Genomic DNA, 16,349 nt, shown 5'->3' on the forward strand with positions numbered 1-16,349 from the left:
GGTGCCCAGGGTAACGGCGCCAGGCGAGGGACAGCAGGAGCGCCGTGCTGAGGAGAGCCGGGGGAAAGGGAGGGGCGGACGGGGACCCTCGTCAGGAAGAGCCTGGCCCCGTGGGCCGGTGTGGGGGAGCCGGGCCCAGCCAGGCCCCGCGGCCTCCTGCTCCGGAGGGGCTGAGGCAGCCAGGCCTCGGGGAGCAGCTACCCCGCGGCAGGGTCGTCGTCGGCTCGGCGCTGCTCGGCGTGCCCTGCTCCCACCCGAGGGCTCTTCTCCCTCCTCGGTGGGCGAAAGAGAGTCGGAGAACTGAAATAAAGGCTTTTCTAGAGCCAGAACGGCCACGCTAATGCAGCACCTGCGCGAGGGCAGGAGCTTCTCTCTAGAGAGGAGGGTAATTTGTGGTGAGCGCTTTTCTCTCCTGCCTTGGTTACCGGGGCTGGCACTTCGAAACACGCGTCAGCAGAGAGCTTCGGCTCTGTGGTGTGTGGGAGGACATGGCAGCAAGGCTGAGCGGCGAGGGGGACGTGTCAGATCCCGTCTGCTCTTGCTCTGCCACACACGAGTGTCGCAACCCCAGGCGGCGGGGAGGGAGACCTGGCCTCCGCCGGGCATGGGTGACACCGCGGCCAGGCCCGGTGGGCTCAGATCCGGCCCTCTCTTCATTTCTCTTCCCTTCCCCAGCAGCTGTCTGGACCCAAAGGTTTCTGTTTGCTGCCGGCTGCCAGGCCACGGAGGGGATGAGGACGCTGAGCCCACGGGACTGGAAAGCCCCCGCTGCCCCGCTATCCTCATCCTCTCTGCCTGGAGCCCAAAGGAACAGCTGCCCTTGTCTCCAGTGGGACATTTGGGTGACAGTGGGGGGTCGCAGCCCCGGTTGCCCATGGGTGGGCAGCTGTCGGTCTGGTGACCCCGAGTCTCTATGGGAGGCAGGGGAGGGGGCTGCACACACACCCCCTCCCCCGGGATGGTCGCCCCTGGGGTGGCTCCTACGCCAGGGGTCAGCCCCAAGGGCGGGAGCCTCTGAGGAGTGTCCCGGCGAGCCGGGGCGGGGGTCTCTGCCCCGCTCACGGTGCCCTCGCCGGGGCGGGCACGTTCCTGCACTGGGGACAGCCGGGGACACGGGACACGCGGAGGGGGCGTGTCCAGCGCAGAGGGGTGGGGCTAAAGAACAAGGGCGTGTCCCGGGGCGGGGCCGGCGGCGGCCCCGAGGCGGGCGGAGCGGAGCGGCGCGGCTGGGCACGGCTCGGCTCGGCTCGGCGCGGCGCGGCCGGGGCATCATGAACCGCTTCAAGGCGTCCAAGTTCCGGCACACCGAGGCCCGGCTGCCCCGCAGGGAGGTGAGCGCCGCGGGACGCTCGCCGCTGTCCCGTGCGGGGGCGGCGGGGCCGGCGGGGCCGGGGCTCCCGGCGAGCGGGGGCGGGGCGGCCCCGGTAAGGCGCGGCTCCGGGTCCCGCTGCTGCCGCGCCGCCGGTATGGCGGGATCGTACCCGGGTCCCCCACCCGCTGCCCGGTCACGGTACGGCAGCGTCGCCCGGGCGGCCCCTCCTTGGCACCCACCACTTCCCGCCCCGACAGCCTGTCGCGGGGAGCTCTGCAGCTGGGTGCCGGCGTGGAACCCCAGCCCTTCCCGGGGTGGTACAGACCCCCCACCCCAACCCGCCCGGGAGCTGCTGCGGTGCAGCCAGTGCCTCTGGTTTGGGGTACCCATCCCATGGCAGCAGGGAGCCGGGCTGTGCCCCTCCTGCTGCCAGGCCCTGGCTGGGCACGGCTGGCACAGGCAGTTGGCCCCCCTTTTGCGCTGCCCGCCATCCCAGCTCGGCTCGGTACCTGGGCCGTGCTCAGCCCTCCCCAGGCAGCGCCGGGTTGCCAGTGCCGGCCAGGGAAGCGTGCACCCTGAGTGTGAAACGCCGGGCCCCGCTTCTGCCACCCCGCTTCCGCAGGCAAAGAGGAAGCGCTGGGGCCCTGCGGGATGGTGCTGAGCTCTGTCACCCTGCCTGCAAGCTGCGGAGCTCAGCAGCACCGAGGTCAGGCAGGTCTGGTGGGTCTCGCTGGGCTGCACAGAGCCATGTTGTGCCCAGCTCTGGTCTCTGCCCCATGAATAACCAGCCCCAACCATGCTGAGCATCATGATCCATCTTGCCTCATGAAGAGATACTGGGTCAGGGATGGGTTGTGCTGGATGAGCCACATCGGGGAGCATTATCAGGACACGTAGCCCTTCCAGGGGCTCCCTGAGCCGGACACCCTTTGCCCGGCATCTCTGCAGTACCATGGCCGTGAGCGAGGCTGCCGTTGCTCTGCCATGGTGGAGGTGGGTGGTGGGATCCTGCCCGGGTGGCTCCCAGCCCATGGGGCCGACAGGAGCTGGCACCGCTGGAGCAGAGACCCTGCCAGGGATGGTCCCATGTGGGAAAGGGACAATGCGGGCCAGTTGCATGGTAACCAGTTGTGCTGGGGTGGCATGCAGGTGTGGGAAGCTGGTACCCTTCAGCATAGGCCATGTGGCCAGAAGCAGAGGGGTCAGGCTGGACGGGTGATGCTGCTAAAAATCATTATGTCTTGTTGCCTTTGAAAAGAATTTGGGGGTCCCCAGGGCCACCAAAATGTTCATCTCCCAGCTCTTGGACATCAGCGCTCTCCTTCCCCATAGCTTCCCACCCAAGCCGTCCTTGTGCCAGGCTGGCCTGTCCTGCGTTTGTACGCCTCTGCAGACCCGACGAGTGCCCAAAACATCCTCCTGACCTTCAGCTGTAGGAGGGGATGTGGTGGCTGCTGCCATTGCACCTGGCCTCAAGTATCCCACCATCCCCACGGCGTGCCAGCCTCAGTGTGTCCGCAGAGCAGATGGCAGGTCGCCGAAATCTCAGCCGGCTAACTGTTCAGCTGTGAACCTCAGGGTGCAGATTAGCTGCTGCTAATGGCCGGCCCAGAGAGCGTGCATGTCTGTGCAGTGTGGGTGCTGGGACGCCTGGCCATGGCGGGGTTATGGCATTCTCTAGGCAGGGACATCCCTGCCAGGGACATTGACTGCCCTGGTGTCGGTTCCCGTGGTGGGCGAGCTCTGCAGGATGCTAAGGGATGTTTTGCTCTTGCCCTGGTGTGCAGGAGGTGTCTGCTCTGCCTCCGGCAGCCTGCACTGGGCTCGGCACATGGGAAGTGGCCTTTCCGAAAGACATTTCCCATCCAGGAGTGAAACGTGTCCCTGGGAAGCGAGGCCACGTCACCCAGCTCTGCGGGGCAGTGGGTGGGAGGTGGACATCTCATCTCCAAACCCATCTCGGGTGTCACAGCGGGAAACACTGTTCGTGTCCCCAGCCGAGCAGAGCAGCTTGTTTACGGAGGCGAAGGCAGACACTTGACCTGGCCGGATCAGGAAGCGCAGTGTAAACATGAAGGATCACATCTGAGTCGCTTCTTCCCGTCAGGCAGCGTCTGCAGGGCTCTGCTGGCAGAGGCACCCTGAAAGCTTGCGGTTTGTTTTAGGGACATAGCCAGGATGGTACCATATGCTTTACCAGCTGCCCTGGTGCGCTGTGGGAAGGATCATTTCCCCAAGGGCTCCTGCCTGTGTGCAGGGACGTTGCGGGGCCAGGATGGACCAGCTCGGTGGTCCCTCTGTGAAAAATTGTGGTACCCCCGGACGCTGGGAGCCAGATGTAGCTGGTATCCTCCATCACTGCAGGATCAGTGCAAGGTGATGGGACACATATTGTGGAACCCTTCCTCCTGGGACTTGCTCATGCTTTGGACCCGTTCCCCATCCCCACTGCAGCCCCCTGCCCACCCACTGGGTGCAGGGAGAGGAACCTCCCTTTGGCAGGAGAAGGGTTAACAGGTCTGCCACCGAGCAGGCTGCTGTGACAAGGATGAGAGGAAGTGCTGCAGGCACCACTGCTCTCTGTCAGGCCTCAAAAGGAAGCTGTGCAAAGAGAGGAAACCCAGGGCTCAGTCCTTTTGGGGCCACATATGCAGCTCCCTTCCCTGCAAAGGGCTTTGCCCTGCTTGTGGGGTATCCACCACTCCGGACACCTGCTGCAGCTCTCTGTGATGCTGGTGGCTGCCAGTGGACGTACAGGCATGGTGGCAGCCATAAAACACTAGCTGTTGCCTTTGCTCGAGGGTTGGACTTGGCCCTGGGTGTGCCGGAGAGCTCCTGGTCCTTATGGCCACTTGAGGTCGAGTGTCTGTGTCACCCGGAGCAGGTCAGGCTCATGTCTGGGCATCCCAGTGTCCCACAGGTGCAGTGCTCGGCCATGGAGTAGTAGTGGGAAACACTGCAAAGCAGGATTTTGGTTTTGGAGCTGTAATGAAGTTCCTTGGCTGCGTGTCCATACAGGAAGTGTGCTGCTGGAAGTGTTTATCTGCCTTGGTCAGCCACAGTCTGACCTCATGGTTCTTCACAGCCCGAGACCCTTTGTCCCATCCCAAATTCCCTGACATCAGTTTATCGCAAAGTCCTCTGAGCCCTTTCCACCGCAGGAGAGCCCAGGGCTGGGACAGTTTTGGGGAGAGACAGCGCTGGGAGCTGGGATGCTCCTGACTCCTGTCCCTGGCAAAGCTGGCCCCAAAGCTTCCAGCCCCGGTGACGGGCTGCGCTTTTAAGCAGGGAGCGTGAGCAGCCACGTTACCCTGGCCCTCCCAGAGGACAGGGCCATGCAAATGTGCCTCTGGCATGATCCCGTTGGTATCAGCAGCCTCCAGGTAGTGCCAGGCCCATCGTCATGGGAGCTCTGTTGGGCCTGAGGGTCTCTAGCGATGCTGTGTCGATGCTTCACTGTCTCCCCTCCAGCCGTGCTCCGGCCACGGCGTTGGGCCCCTCCAAAACAGAGTTGTCTCCTGACGTGGGTTTTCCCTCTCCATCCCAGGCCTGGATCGGGGGTATCCGAGCAGGCTCCATCACATCCTGTGGGAACCACGTGAAGGCCAGCTGCCGCTGGATAGCGTTCAATGCCGAGGCAGCAGGTGAGACACAAGGGAAGGGGTGCTGAGCGTGACTGGGGGGGTGGGATGGATTTACCCCTGTGGGCCCTGCTGGGCTGGGTGGTCGGTCAGCCCCACGGACCCCAGGAGGCATGAAGGCAAGTGGAGGAGGCTTTCCCCAAGTTCTCCCAAAGGTGCTGACAGTCCCACACCTCTTGGCTTGCATTGCAAAGCTGGGTGTCCCCCCGCTGTATCCCAGGCTGTGGGGGTTCCTGGGAGTGTCTTGTGGGTGATGGGTAGGCTGGCAGGCAGCTGGTGACCTGCTGCTGTGTCCTCTCTTGCAGGTGTGCTGGGCATCGTGCCGCTGGAGTGCAAGGATGGAGGCAAGAGGACCGTGTCTCAGCTCTGCTGCCACTCAGGTGAGCTGGGTGTCTACTGGCCCCAGTCTGGTTTGTCCCATGCCTCCGCCACGCTCTGCACCAGGGCACCAAGGAGTCGGGTACCACCTCCCACCTCTGCAGGAGGTGTTTGGCCCTGCGTGGGCTGTGCAGAGGGGCTCAGGTGCTGAGTCCTGGCCCAGGATGCTGTGTTGGGCTGTCTCCCAGGGGAGGGGCTAGGGGAGACACTGGAGTCCCCAGGGACCATCACCCATGGGCAGGGTGACCCTGACAAGTCTCATTTGTGTGCGAGGCACAAGCCGACTGCAGCCACCCTGACCATGTGGGGCTCTGCCAGGCTGGGCTTTTGATAAGGAGCTGAATTGATCCACTCCATCTCTCCAGCTGCAGCGAGGTCTGGACATGTAGCTCTTGCTCACGCTCTTCCTCTAGCACACCCTTCCCAAGTTACTCATTGCACGCCCTGAAGTTCCCAGTACACCCAGCGCCGGAGTGGCACTGGAGCTGGGGACAGCATCACTGCGGGTGTACCCGGCTCCAGCAACGGGAGGAACAGGCCGGACCGGTGGCCACGTGGCCCTGAGCAGCTCTGATGTGGGCAGAGCGAGTGCTGCCGGGGAAGAGGCGGCTGGCAGCATTGCTGCTGGCAGAGGACCGTGCGCTGTGGAGGCGGAGGGCTCTGCCTCCTGCCCGGGCATGGGGAAAGAGTGGTGGGGACCTCAGGGTACCTGTCCCCTGGTGTGGGAGCAGCAGTGCCAGCCCAGGGGGCACTGACCACCCATTTTCTCCCCAAAATTGCACCAGAGCAGCAAGACAGGAGCCGGTCCCAGCGCCACCTTCCTGCGTGCGGTGCCTTGGCATCGCTGCAGGACTGCGCAGCGTGCCCAGCCTGTGCTGCCTCCGCCCGGCTCGGTCCCTGCCCCAGTGGTGCAGGGCTGGGCACAGGGAGCTGCACCGTGCTCACAAGCAGGCCAGCGAGCCCCGCTGCTCCCAGGGGAGCGCTGGAGGGGTGCACGGGGAGCCAGCACAACATTAACGGCTTCTTAATGAGATTTAGCATGAGCTCTTTGAAGCCGGCCGTGCCAGAGCAACGCCTCCAAAGTGGGGAAGGGATTTTTCTCTCGTCCTGGGGCAAATACAACAGAGTGAGCTGCTCGCTTTTTTGTGCCTCCTGGGCCTGTCTCTCCGCAGCCTCCTGGAAGCAGAAAAGTACACAGTGACCTACTTTCCCAAGCGTGCCAAATGCATCTGAGGGGCTGCTGCTGACGGTGCCAGCCTTCCTCCCGCAGGGCCCTGCTGCCGGAGCCGCAAGGAGCGTCCCTGCCACCGGCACGCCGAGCTGGGGCGTTACAAAGGGAGCCTTGTTACCAGCACAGCCCCAGCTGGCCACAGCCTCGCTTGCCGGCATCCGGGCCGGCACAGATGCCCTTGTGCTGTTCATGCTTTTCCCTGTGCCTCCTGGGGATGTCTGTCCTGAAATCAAAGCCAAACCTGGGTGGTGGTGGGTCAGACAGAGAGATGCAATTGCACGGTTGCTACCGTTCAGGGCTCCCGTGCCCCGCCAAAAGGGTGCAAGACCCTGACAGACAGCGTGGAGGGGCTAAGGCTTTTGCAGCAAAGCTGAGCTGCTCCAAAATGCTTCAGTGGTGCTGGATCTGACCCCAGCTGCCCGTGCCTGCCTGCACATGTGCGTGTATGAAAAGAGTCAGGTTGCGGAAGAGCAAAGGCGGGCAGACATGCTGTCTGCAGGGGTAAGGTGAGGACGAACCTCTGCCCTTCTCCTTCCAGATGTGGTGACGGACTTTGACTTCTCACCCTTTGATCAGCTCCTGCTGGCTACGGGCTCTGCTGACGAGATGGTGAGTGCTCGGTGCCAGGTGTCCCAAGGGGCACCCTGTGTCCCCCAGCGTGTCTCTGGGATTCACTGTAGCGCCCAGGGGAGATGGAGCCAGAGCGATGGGAATAAGAGGATCCTGGGGAGGAGGGTGCCAGCCGTGGGGAGCGGTGTGGGACGTACCCAGGTTGTGGGGGACAAGGCAGATGGTGTCAGCCACGGATCAGCCCTCTCCCACCTGGGATGCCCACAGCTCTGATCCCACCGAGCTGCGATGAGGGGTCACCTGGTGTCCTCAGGGACCAAAGCCTGGAAAAGCAGCAAGCCCAGGTCAAGCGCTGCCGGCACCCAGCTAGGTCTGGCTCGCCTGCCCGGGGACTGACCTACCTCTTCCTGGGGCTGCAGGTGAAGGTGTGGCGCCTGCCCGAAAGTGGCCAGGACATGCCCAGCAATGCGGGGCTGACCCTGGGGCCCGGAGGGGGTCCGGTAGACATGCTACAGTTCCACCCCACAGCAGACGGCGTCCTGGCCAGCGGCGCAGGGAAGCGAGTCACCATCTGGGACGTGGCGCAGCAGCAGCCGCTGACAGGTAGGCATGGCCGTGCCTGCCGGCTCCTGCCCGTGACGTGTATCTCCACCATGCTGGTGCCTGGGCTCAAGCAACAGGCTCAAGTCTGGACCTTGGTGTCACTGAGCAGACAGCACGGGTGGCTTTTGGGGCAGGGAGCACCGCAGCCCCTCATGCGTGTGCAGGGGCCCGCTGATGTAGCAGAGTAAAAGGCTCCTGTACTGCTCAGGTTGTCTGTAGCAGCTTCGCTGAGGATCCCCTGGGGTGACAGGTCCCTCTCCCTGCGTGTCCCAGTGCGTGGGTAGACGTGGGTGCTGGGGGCTGTTGCTGACCAGCCTTGCCCAGACCTCAGCTAACCCGATGGGGAGAGGAGGCTGGGCGGCAGCGTGGGGGTGTCAGTGCCCCGTGGCTTTCCCAGGGCTCCCGCCCTTCAGATCAAGCTGTCAGCGGTGCGGGGATGCTCCCTGCACGGACACGGCAGCATCCCGGTGGGTCCTGACCCTTGCTCTGGCTAACACCGGCTCTTCAGAAAGACCAGATCATTTCCCCTGGGAAGCGCTCCGGTGCTCCCGGGTGGAAAAGCGATGGCTCCTGCCCATACGCCTGCCTGATCGGCGGGAGGAGCCCTGCCTGATCCCGGTCCTGAGCCTGCTTTCCTCCCCCAGCCCTGGGCTCCCACGAGGACCAGCTGCAGAGCCTGGCCTGGAAGCGAGACGGCCGCCTCCTCGGCACCTCCTGCAAGGTGAGCGGCTCGCACGGGCGACCTCGCCGCGGCCGGTTCGGCTGCCGGCCGCGCCCTGGTGCCCCGGGGGGGACGCAGGGTGACCCCCTTTTGGGGAGAAAAGGGCAGAAACGGGGTCAGCGAGCAGGGCCGGAGCCGAGGAGGACGGGAGCGCTAGATGGCGCCTGCCGCTCGCTGCCCGCGCGCTGCCGGCCACGCTAGCGCGTGGGTCGTGCGCAGGCCCCGCGTGGAGGCCGAGCGGGTGGGCCGAGCGGGTGGGCCGGCTGAGCACACGGGTGGAGCGTGCGGGCCGGGCGAGCGGACGGGCCTCCCTGCTAAAGCGTGCGGGCAGAGCGAGCGGGCGGCCTGAGCCAGCAGCCTCCCCTCTGCGTGAGGCGTGCAGGCCCAGCGCGGAGGCTCAGCGTGCAGGCCGAGCGAGCTGCCAGGCCCCCGGGCCGTGCATAGAGGCCGGGTGAGCGGGATCGAGCGTGCGAGCCCGGCTGAGCGTGCAGAACAAGCCTGCGGGCTGAGCGAGCAGTCGGCCCCCCTGTGCCGAGGGCGGACGCTAAGCGCGCGGGCTGAGCGAGCAGGTGGGCCCAAGATGGAGCGTGGAGGCCGGCCAAGCGTGCAGACTGAGTGCGCAGGCTAAGTGAGCAGTTGGAGCCCCATACCAGGCATGCAGGCTAAGCACAGAGGCTAAAACCCCAAGCCATGCCATCTGGGGTTGGGGGTCAGCCCCCGAGCCGTGCCATGTGGCCCCCCAAGGGCCATGCCATGTGGGTCTAGCCGGCACAGTGTACGCGCCCCAAATAGCACCCTGGCAGCAAGGCTGGCACCGGGGCGTCTCCCTGCTGCCTTTGCACCCCAGCCAGCCCTTTCGGAAGGGCATCCCGCACCCTGTTTGGCTGTGGGGTGCCAGGCAGGAGGGGTCTCGCTCCCCTGCCCACAGGATGCTGGGGGGCGCTGGCAGGATGACATCCAAGGGTCGGACTCCAGCCCTGGCTCTACTTTGGAGGGTCCCCCCTTCTCTGGGAGCAGTTTTGAGGGTGTCGGGGTCCTGGTGAGGCTGTGGGGGGTCCTGGAGGTGTGCCCCTACCTGTGATGTGGGGCAGGACCTGGAGGATGCTGTGCAAGTCGTCCATAAGGACAGGCACTGCAGGAAGGAGAGTGATGAGCAGGAAGGAGGGGGGCTACTCGCTTCAGCCTTCTGCCTAATACAGCCTGACATCCCGCTGGCCCTGGGGTCCTTAACCCTCCTCTGTTTTCTTTTTATCTCTACAGGACAAGAAACTGCGGATCTTTGACCCCCGAGCCAGCCCGACTGCCTCCCAGGTACTGTCCCTCCCGGGTGCGCTGGGCCACATGGTGCAGGCAGCCCTGCCCGACCGGGGTGCCTGCTGCCTGCTGTGGGGTGGGCTTTGTGCCCCAAACTGTCCCAGCCCTGGCACAGCTTGGGAGAGGTGCCAGTGGCAGGGGCTGAAGGCAGGGGGAATGGGGCTGCCTCCTCCTCGGCCCCAGTGGAGTTAGGGCACAGGGGATCCCTACCCTCCCACCAGGGCCAGCGAGCTCCTCTGGTGCACTGGCATGCTGCTGCTGGGGCTGTCTGCCTGCGGGCAGCAATCCTGAGCCCTGCAGGCAGCGATCCCAAGCCCCGTGGGCACAAGGGCTGTGACGGGACTTTGGGCTCCCAGGCTCTGCACCGCCATGCAGGAGCTGGGCAAAAGGCTCTTGGGGATGAGGACCTGCCAAGGGTGAGGGCTGGGAGGCTGGATCCGCACAGCTCAGCAAATAACAGCGATTAGGAAATAAGTAGAGGACTTAAGCCTTGACGTCGAGTTTAAACAGCCTCTTATTAGAGGCTTCCTGTGGCTTGGGGGCTCTGGCTGCCAGCGGCCGCCATCCCTCACTGCAGAAGGGGCTGGAAGCCTTTGGGAGGGGAGGGATGCAGCGGAGAGCAGGGCCAGATGGCTGCAGCGGGCTCTGCCGCTCCTTGCGCCTCTCCCGCCTCTGGCGCATGCGTACCCATGGGCTCGGGAAGCCAATGGCCTCTGGTGCCTGTGCCTGGGCATGGTGGCAACCCCGGGCACCAGCTGGAGGGAGCTAGTGCTCCAGCATCGCACTGCACCAGGACTCTCCTGCTGCCAGCTGCCCCTGGGTAGAGCCTGGGCACTGAGCTCCCATAAGGGCCCTGGGTGCTTTCTGCAGGTACAAGTAGTGCTCTGACCCTTCAGGCAGCCTTATAAATACAACAACACAATATATAAATATAAACCCAGCGGTTCCACATGCAAGTGAGCCAGGGCAAAGTGCTCCCAGCACAGTGACCCCCACAATGCTCCCCTGCTCTGGGTGCCACTTGGTGTGGCTGCAAGGTGCCAGTCTCTGCTCCCACATTCATCCTGCGCCTATCCACCGATGGCCCCAGGCGCTGCTCCCCTCCCCGCCTGCCCCCCGCTTCTCCCCCTGCCAGACCTGTCGACTTGGATAACGGAGTTTCGGCAAAGCTGCGAGCACGATGGGCTTGAGCCAAGTCTCCTGGGGAGGGTGGACTCTGTCTCGCTGAGCTATTAAAAATAACGTGTGAATGATGGTGGCTGTTCAAAGCAGGCAGCTCACTTCCCTCCACTGCCGTCTGATCCAGCCCCGGGGCCGGCGCTCGGGGTTTGCCAAGAGAAATATGCACCTTCGCTGCCGCGGCCGAGCGCTGCCGTGCCGCAGCCCTAACCCCAGCCGGCTGAGAATTGATGAAGATGTTTAGTCTTGGAGAAGTACTGTGCTGAAGGGGAAAACTTTAAAATGCCATAAATCCTCTGGAAGTTTGCGCAGGGCTTGCTTAGCCAAGAGGAATAACACTCCTGTGTTTTGTTTTTTCTTTTTTCCCCGGTTGCTGGAGGGCCGGGTTATTTGGAAAGGTTCCTTCTCCCCTGGGCCAGCGCGGTTACAAAACCGGGTGATGCTGGGGCCGCCGTACCGTGCCAGCACCTCGCGAGCTCCCAGCTTTGAAGTCACCTGTTTTTTTGCAGCAGTGAGCGAGGTGAGCGGTGCGATGGGTTTTCCAGCTGGGCTGGCCCCTGCGGCGCCACGGGCTGGGCTTCCTCCACAGCAGGCGAAGGGCTCAGGCTCCGCACCACCGCTGGCTCACCCCAGTCCCTTTGCAGCACATGGTGCTGAAGCTGGCCTCAGCAGAGGGCTGCTCCTCTGGGTGGTTTTCTTAATTTGCTGAGCCTGCCTCATTAAACTGTTCCTTTTTTTAGAGCAGGGGGAAAAGGATGAGAAGGAGCTAAAATAAGAGACTCGGGGAGGAGGGGTCGCCGCCATGGTGCCGTGATGCCCGATGCTGCTCTCAGGTCTTGTGGATGCAGCACGCAAGGTGCTGGGGACCAAGGATGGATGGCAAGGAAGGTGACTGGCAGGCTGCCCACTCCCTGCGGCCGTGCCCCCGGCAGGGGCCCGAGCCACCCCATTCCTGGTTACGTCCATGGCAGCTATTTTGAGCACGTTGCGGCAGCGGGTAGGAGCGTGTGACACAGCAAGAGCAGCGTGGCCAGGGTCTGGCTGACCCTGCAGCATGGCTCGTACGTACCCGAGGCCATCATTTCCCTTGGGAGAGCAATGGCCTCATGTTGCTGGACCCCCAGCCGCTCATTGCTGCGTCTGGGCTCGCAACTGCAGCGGCCCCTTTGCGAGCATTAGGGCTGAGCTTGCACCCCATTGCTGCTCGGCGTGCCTCCTCAGTGCCCCTAAACTGGCAGAGGAGATGCCAGGGCCAGCCCTTTGCTGCAGTGGGTCCTGCTGTGCCTCCCCGTGCAGGCGCACTCCCCCTGCCTGGCTGGGTCTGGGTCCGAGTGCTGCTCTCCTTCTGGAGAGGTCCCGTGAGTCCTGTCCTCTGCCTTATCCCCTCCCAAGGCTGCGCTGCCCCAGCCACAGCCTGCCCTCCCCTCCCAAGGGTGCTGGTGGTCACCCCCCTTGCCTTGACCCTCTCACTGGAAGCGAGTCACATCCTCTCCCTCGTGGCTTCGGCTCTGCCGGGGCTCAGTGCTTCACTGCTCCTGCCCTCGCCCACCCTGCAATGCCTGGGTAAACCCCACAAACTGTCCATCCCGTGTCCTGCTGGGGACACTGCTGTGGAGGGACAGGGGACAGTGCTGAGCAGGGGGTCGGAGCACTGGGAGGGTGCCCATACACCAGCTGATGCCCCAGGTGGGTCACCAGGACCAGTGCAAGGCAGCAATTTGGGTATGGCAGGGGGTACTAAGGTGGCATCTCTGCTTGCCCGCTCCCCCAGCCATCCTCTCCTCTGGGTCCTGGCAAGTTCCTGGGCTGGGTGCCCAGGCTTCCTCTCCCTGGGGCTAGTGGGGGCAAGATGGATGCACAGCACCCTGCCCGCACAGTGGGCTGGGGTCTTGCCTGTCCTCTAAAGCAGTATTCTCCAAAGCAGGGTGCACACAGCAATCTGTGGGGGTGCAGGGGAAAATATTAGACCTTCAGCTGTACATGCATATCATTTATACATCAATCAAAATACATCTGCTGGGGGGTGCATCCTCAAAAATATTGACTGATGGGTGTGCAACAAAAACACTTGGAGATGCTGCTGGCAAGAAGGGAGGTGGCTCATGGGAGCAGAAAGTTGCTACATGGGGAGGAACATCCCATGCCATGTGGGCATGCAAGCCAGTGCCCCAATTTGGTGTGGCAGAGCCGTGTCCATCGGACACAGCATTGCTCCGGGCCAGTGGCGTGCGGAGCCGATGGGCCGCATCCCACCCCCGCACGCTGCACGCTTGGGCGAGGGGCTGCATGCATCTGGCCGGCACCTGGCTCCCATTACGGGGCCAGGGCAGGCGCCGCCAGTGCCGGGTTGCGGGGCCACTGCCGAGCACGGCCAGTGTGGGATGGAGAGGAACCGGCTTCGTTCTCACGAGAAACTTCCCTTGCCGGCGTTTCAGCAGGACCGGGGGCGAGGGAACGGCCGTGCGCGCAGGACGAACGCACGCTCCTGCTCACATTTTAATGAGTGGGACCGGGGCTGAGGACGCCTGGGGACAGCTGGGAGGGTGTCCCCGTGGGTTTGTCCCCACCGTGGATTTCTCCCCCCACCTCGTGGGCCATGCCGATGCCTGGGAGCACCCCGGGGCTCGCAGCCCTCCAAGCACACCCAGTGCAGGGCAGGACAGTGCTCTCCCCCCGAGGCTGGGGGTGTCCCATCCCTGCCCATGGTCCCAGGGGTGGGAGAGGGACTCCAGCTTCTCTCCCAAACCGTGGCCACCATCCCATGGGCCACATCAGCCCCCGCCATGGTGGGAGAGTACGGCAGGGAGAGGGTCTCCACGGGCAGCGTGGCCGTGGAGGCAGGGCGATGCTGCGGCGAGGTAGAGATCCAGGCTGGGGTGACCCGGCTGTGCACACAGCAAGGACCCCACAGGCCCCGTGTGTCACCTCTGCGCAGGATCCGGCTGTCAGCCCAGGGCCGGTTGGGGACTGCTCGTTGGGGAAAGGCGCATTAGGACATAGAGAGACTTTTAGCCTTCCTCCCCCCAACCCCATCGGCGCGGTATCCCACGCTGGGGTCACCCCGGGGGTACCTGACTCCCAGCCTCGACAGCAGCTTCCTCCAGGCTGGGGGAAGGTCCGCAGCATCCCACATTCCCAAGGAGACCGTGGGAAGCTTTGAAAAAGTTGGCCTGGCTGTGGGCTGCCTATTTATAGCACTGCACGCTCGGCGCTCTCATGCTTCTGTTCCCCAGCGTAGCTGCACGGGACTGTTTATATTTCCTCTGCTCTGCTTCCCCCTCGGCTGTCCTTCCCAGGAATGCCACTTGGTATGGCAGACATGGGGAAGTTGAGGAGGATTCGGGATGAGCCAGCGACATCACGAGGGATGCGGGCACGTGGGGGCACCGGCTCGCCTTCGCTGGGTGCCCTTGCCTCCTGCTGGGGATGGCCTCGGCAGCTCAGCAGGGTGCAGGCACGAGGGCACAGGTGGGCGCTTCGCTTACCTGGGGCTGGGGTTCTGGGACGGCATTTCGGGAGCCCCCCAGCTTGCTGCCTGACCTGGGGCTCCTGGCAGGCTCATAAGAGGGCAAAAGTGGTTTGGGGATTTGATAACAGCCTCAGAGGAAGGCTTGCGGGGCTGGTGGCTGCAAGAAGAAATGAGATGCAGGAGAGGAGGGATGGGTGCTGATGGGTGCTGATGGGTGCTGCAGTCTCCGCAGCCCACGTGGCGAGCAGGTCCCCCTTCGGCTGCCCAGGGAGGGAGGTCCTGCTCCCAGCCTGGCCCCATGCCTGGGCATCCGTGCCAAGGTGGGAGCCTCCACAGCCATAGGGGCTGTCCTGGTGGGAACCTGCTCACCTTCCTGCCATTGCTGGGCTGGCAGCATCCTCCGGGACAGGGGCTGGATGGAGGCAGAGGGCTGTACTGGCAGTGGGGTGGGAGAGGCAGAGCCTGCACGGTGCTGACGGTACCCAGCTCCCCAGGGCACCACGGCGATGCTGCCGTGGCCAGTGGGATCAGGGAGGTGGCATGGGCAGGAGGGGACTCACCCCAGTCCATCCCCACCATGACACAGACACCCCACACCGGGCAAGGGCCAGTGCTGGCAGCGTGATGGCTACCGGAGCATCACTGCCGCCATGTGTGGTGGCTGGGATCCCTGCGCTCCCCTGGGGGCAGGTGGCAGCTCAGGGTCTCCCCAAGCTCCGGGCAGAGACCAGGAGCAGGGCTGGCCTGGGAGAGGCTGCTCTGCTCTCCTGGCCAGCTCTGGAGTAACCAGGATTTGGCAGCGGAGGGAGATCACTCACATTCTTGTGCCGGGAGTAGGATGCAGTGCCATGGTTAACCCCCTTGGCTCCCCAGGAAGCCGTTCCCCCTGCCCCCCGCTGCCTCGTGGGGTTTGGGGGGAGCGATGGCTTCCCCCACATGCACGGACCCATCCTTTCAGTACAGGGAGGAGGTGTCTGTCCCTGGAGCCCACTGCAGTGCCCTGGGCTGGGGGAACCCTCCTGCCCTGGCACCCACTGGCAAAGGGAGGCTCAGCCTGACTCTGGTGCCTCCTGCACCCATGCAGCTTGCTTCCCACAGGGGACAGATGCCTGCGGTCTGCTAGCCATGCTCATGATCTGCTAGCCGCAGGGAGGGCTGAGCTGTTCTGGCCCCTGCCAGCCACAGGGTCTCCTCCAAGGGCAGAGCTGTGACCCACCCCCCACCCCAGCTACCTCCCACCCCTCCAGCCCCACGTCTCTGCCCTGGGCTCCCCATCTCCAGCTCTCCCTGCCCTGCATCCCAGCTGAGGGTAACTGCTCCCGCAGAGGCAGGGATCACCCTGGGGATCACTCTGGTGCCGGGGCAGTGTTTGCTTTGTGTCAGGCTCTCCCAGGCAGCCGAGGAGCCAAAGGCGGTCGCTCCCTGCGGGCAGCTGTTACCAGCTCACCCGGCCCCAACGAGGCATCACTGCCAACAGCTGCATCCGACATGCCGGCCGTGCTCCCCAGCGCTGGCCCCCCCACAGCCCCCTGCAGCGGAGGACTCCAGGGCCGCACCGGGAGCAGGGCTGGGGACCCCCGCCGTGGGTACCGGCACTGTACCCCAGCCTGCGCTGGGAGGGATGGGTTGAGATGGGGAGAGGGACAGTGCAGGGAAACCCTTCACATGCAGCCGATCCGGCTCTGAGAAGGGAGCACAAGCTCCCCCCAGCCTGTGCTGCCTAAAACCAGCTGGGCTGGACCCACACAATGGGTTGGAGGAGGCTGGGCTGCCTCAGTGCTGGCGTGGCCAGGGAGCTGGAAGGCCTCCTCGGCTCCCTGCGTGCCGGCCTGGAGCTGGTGGGCTCCTCTCAGCCTGCCAGGGGGGATGAGCAGCTCAGGAGGGATGCCTGTCCCTTGGGCTGCAGCTGGTCCCCTGCCCCAGGGACACAG

The 16,349-nt window shown here is 64.3% G+C and overlaps 1 protein-coding gene across 2 annotated transcripts in view; it reads left to right on the forward strand.

Moving 5' to 3' along the window:
- The first annotated feature begins 1,180 nt into the window (after positions 1-1,180).
- The window catches only part of CORO7 (coronin 7), a 39,229-nt gene continuing 24,060 nt past the window's right edge, over positions 1,181-16,349 (forward strand). The window contains exons 1-7 of one of the 2 annotated variants that reach the window (XM_069809757.1): positions 1,181-1,331; positions 4,860-4,956; positions 5,259-5,333; positions 7,101-7,171; positions 7,552-7,735; positions 8,380-8,456; positions 9,717-9,767. In XM_069809757.1, coding sequence (XP_069665858.1) covers positions 1,272-1,331; positions 4,860-4,956; positions 5,259-5,333; positions 7,101-7,171; positions 7,552-7,735; positions 8,380-8,456; positions 9,717-9,767 — 615 coding nt within the window. In that variant the 5' untranslated portion in view covers positions 1,181-1,271. Of the gene's footprint in view, positions 1,332-4,859; positions 4,957-5,258; positions 5,334-7,100; positions 7,172-7,551; positions 7,736-8,379; positions 8,457-8,747; positions 9,026-9,716; positions 9,768-16,349 lie in introns of those variants that run through there. The other variant, XM_069809759.1, reaches the window with a different exon arrangement.

The sequence above is a fragment of the Haliaeetus albicilla genome, chromosome 22, assembly GCF_947461875.1.
Source record: "Haliaeetus albicilla chromosome 22, bHalAlb1.1, whole genome shotgun sequence".
In the NCBI taxonomy this organism is placed as follows: Eukaryota; Metazoa; Chordata; class Aves; order Accipitriformes; family Accipitridae; genus Haliaeetus; species Haliaeetus albicilla.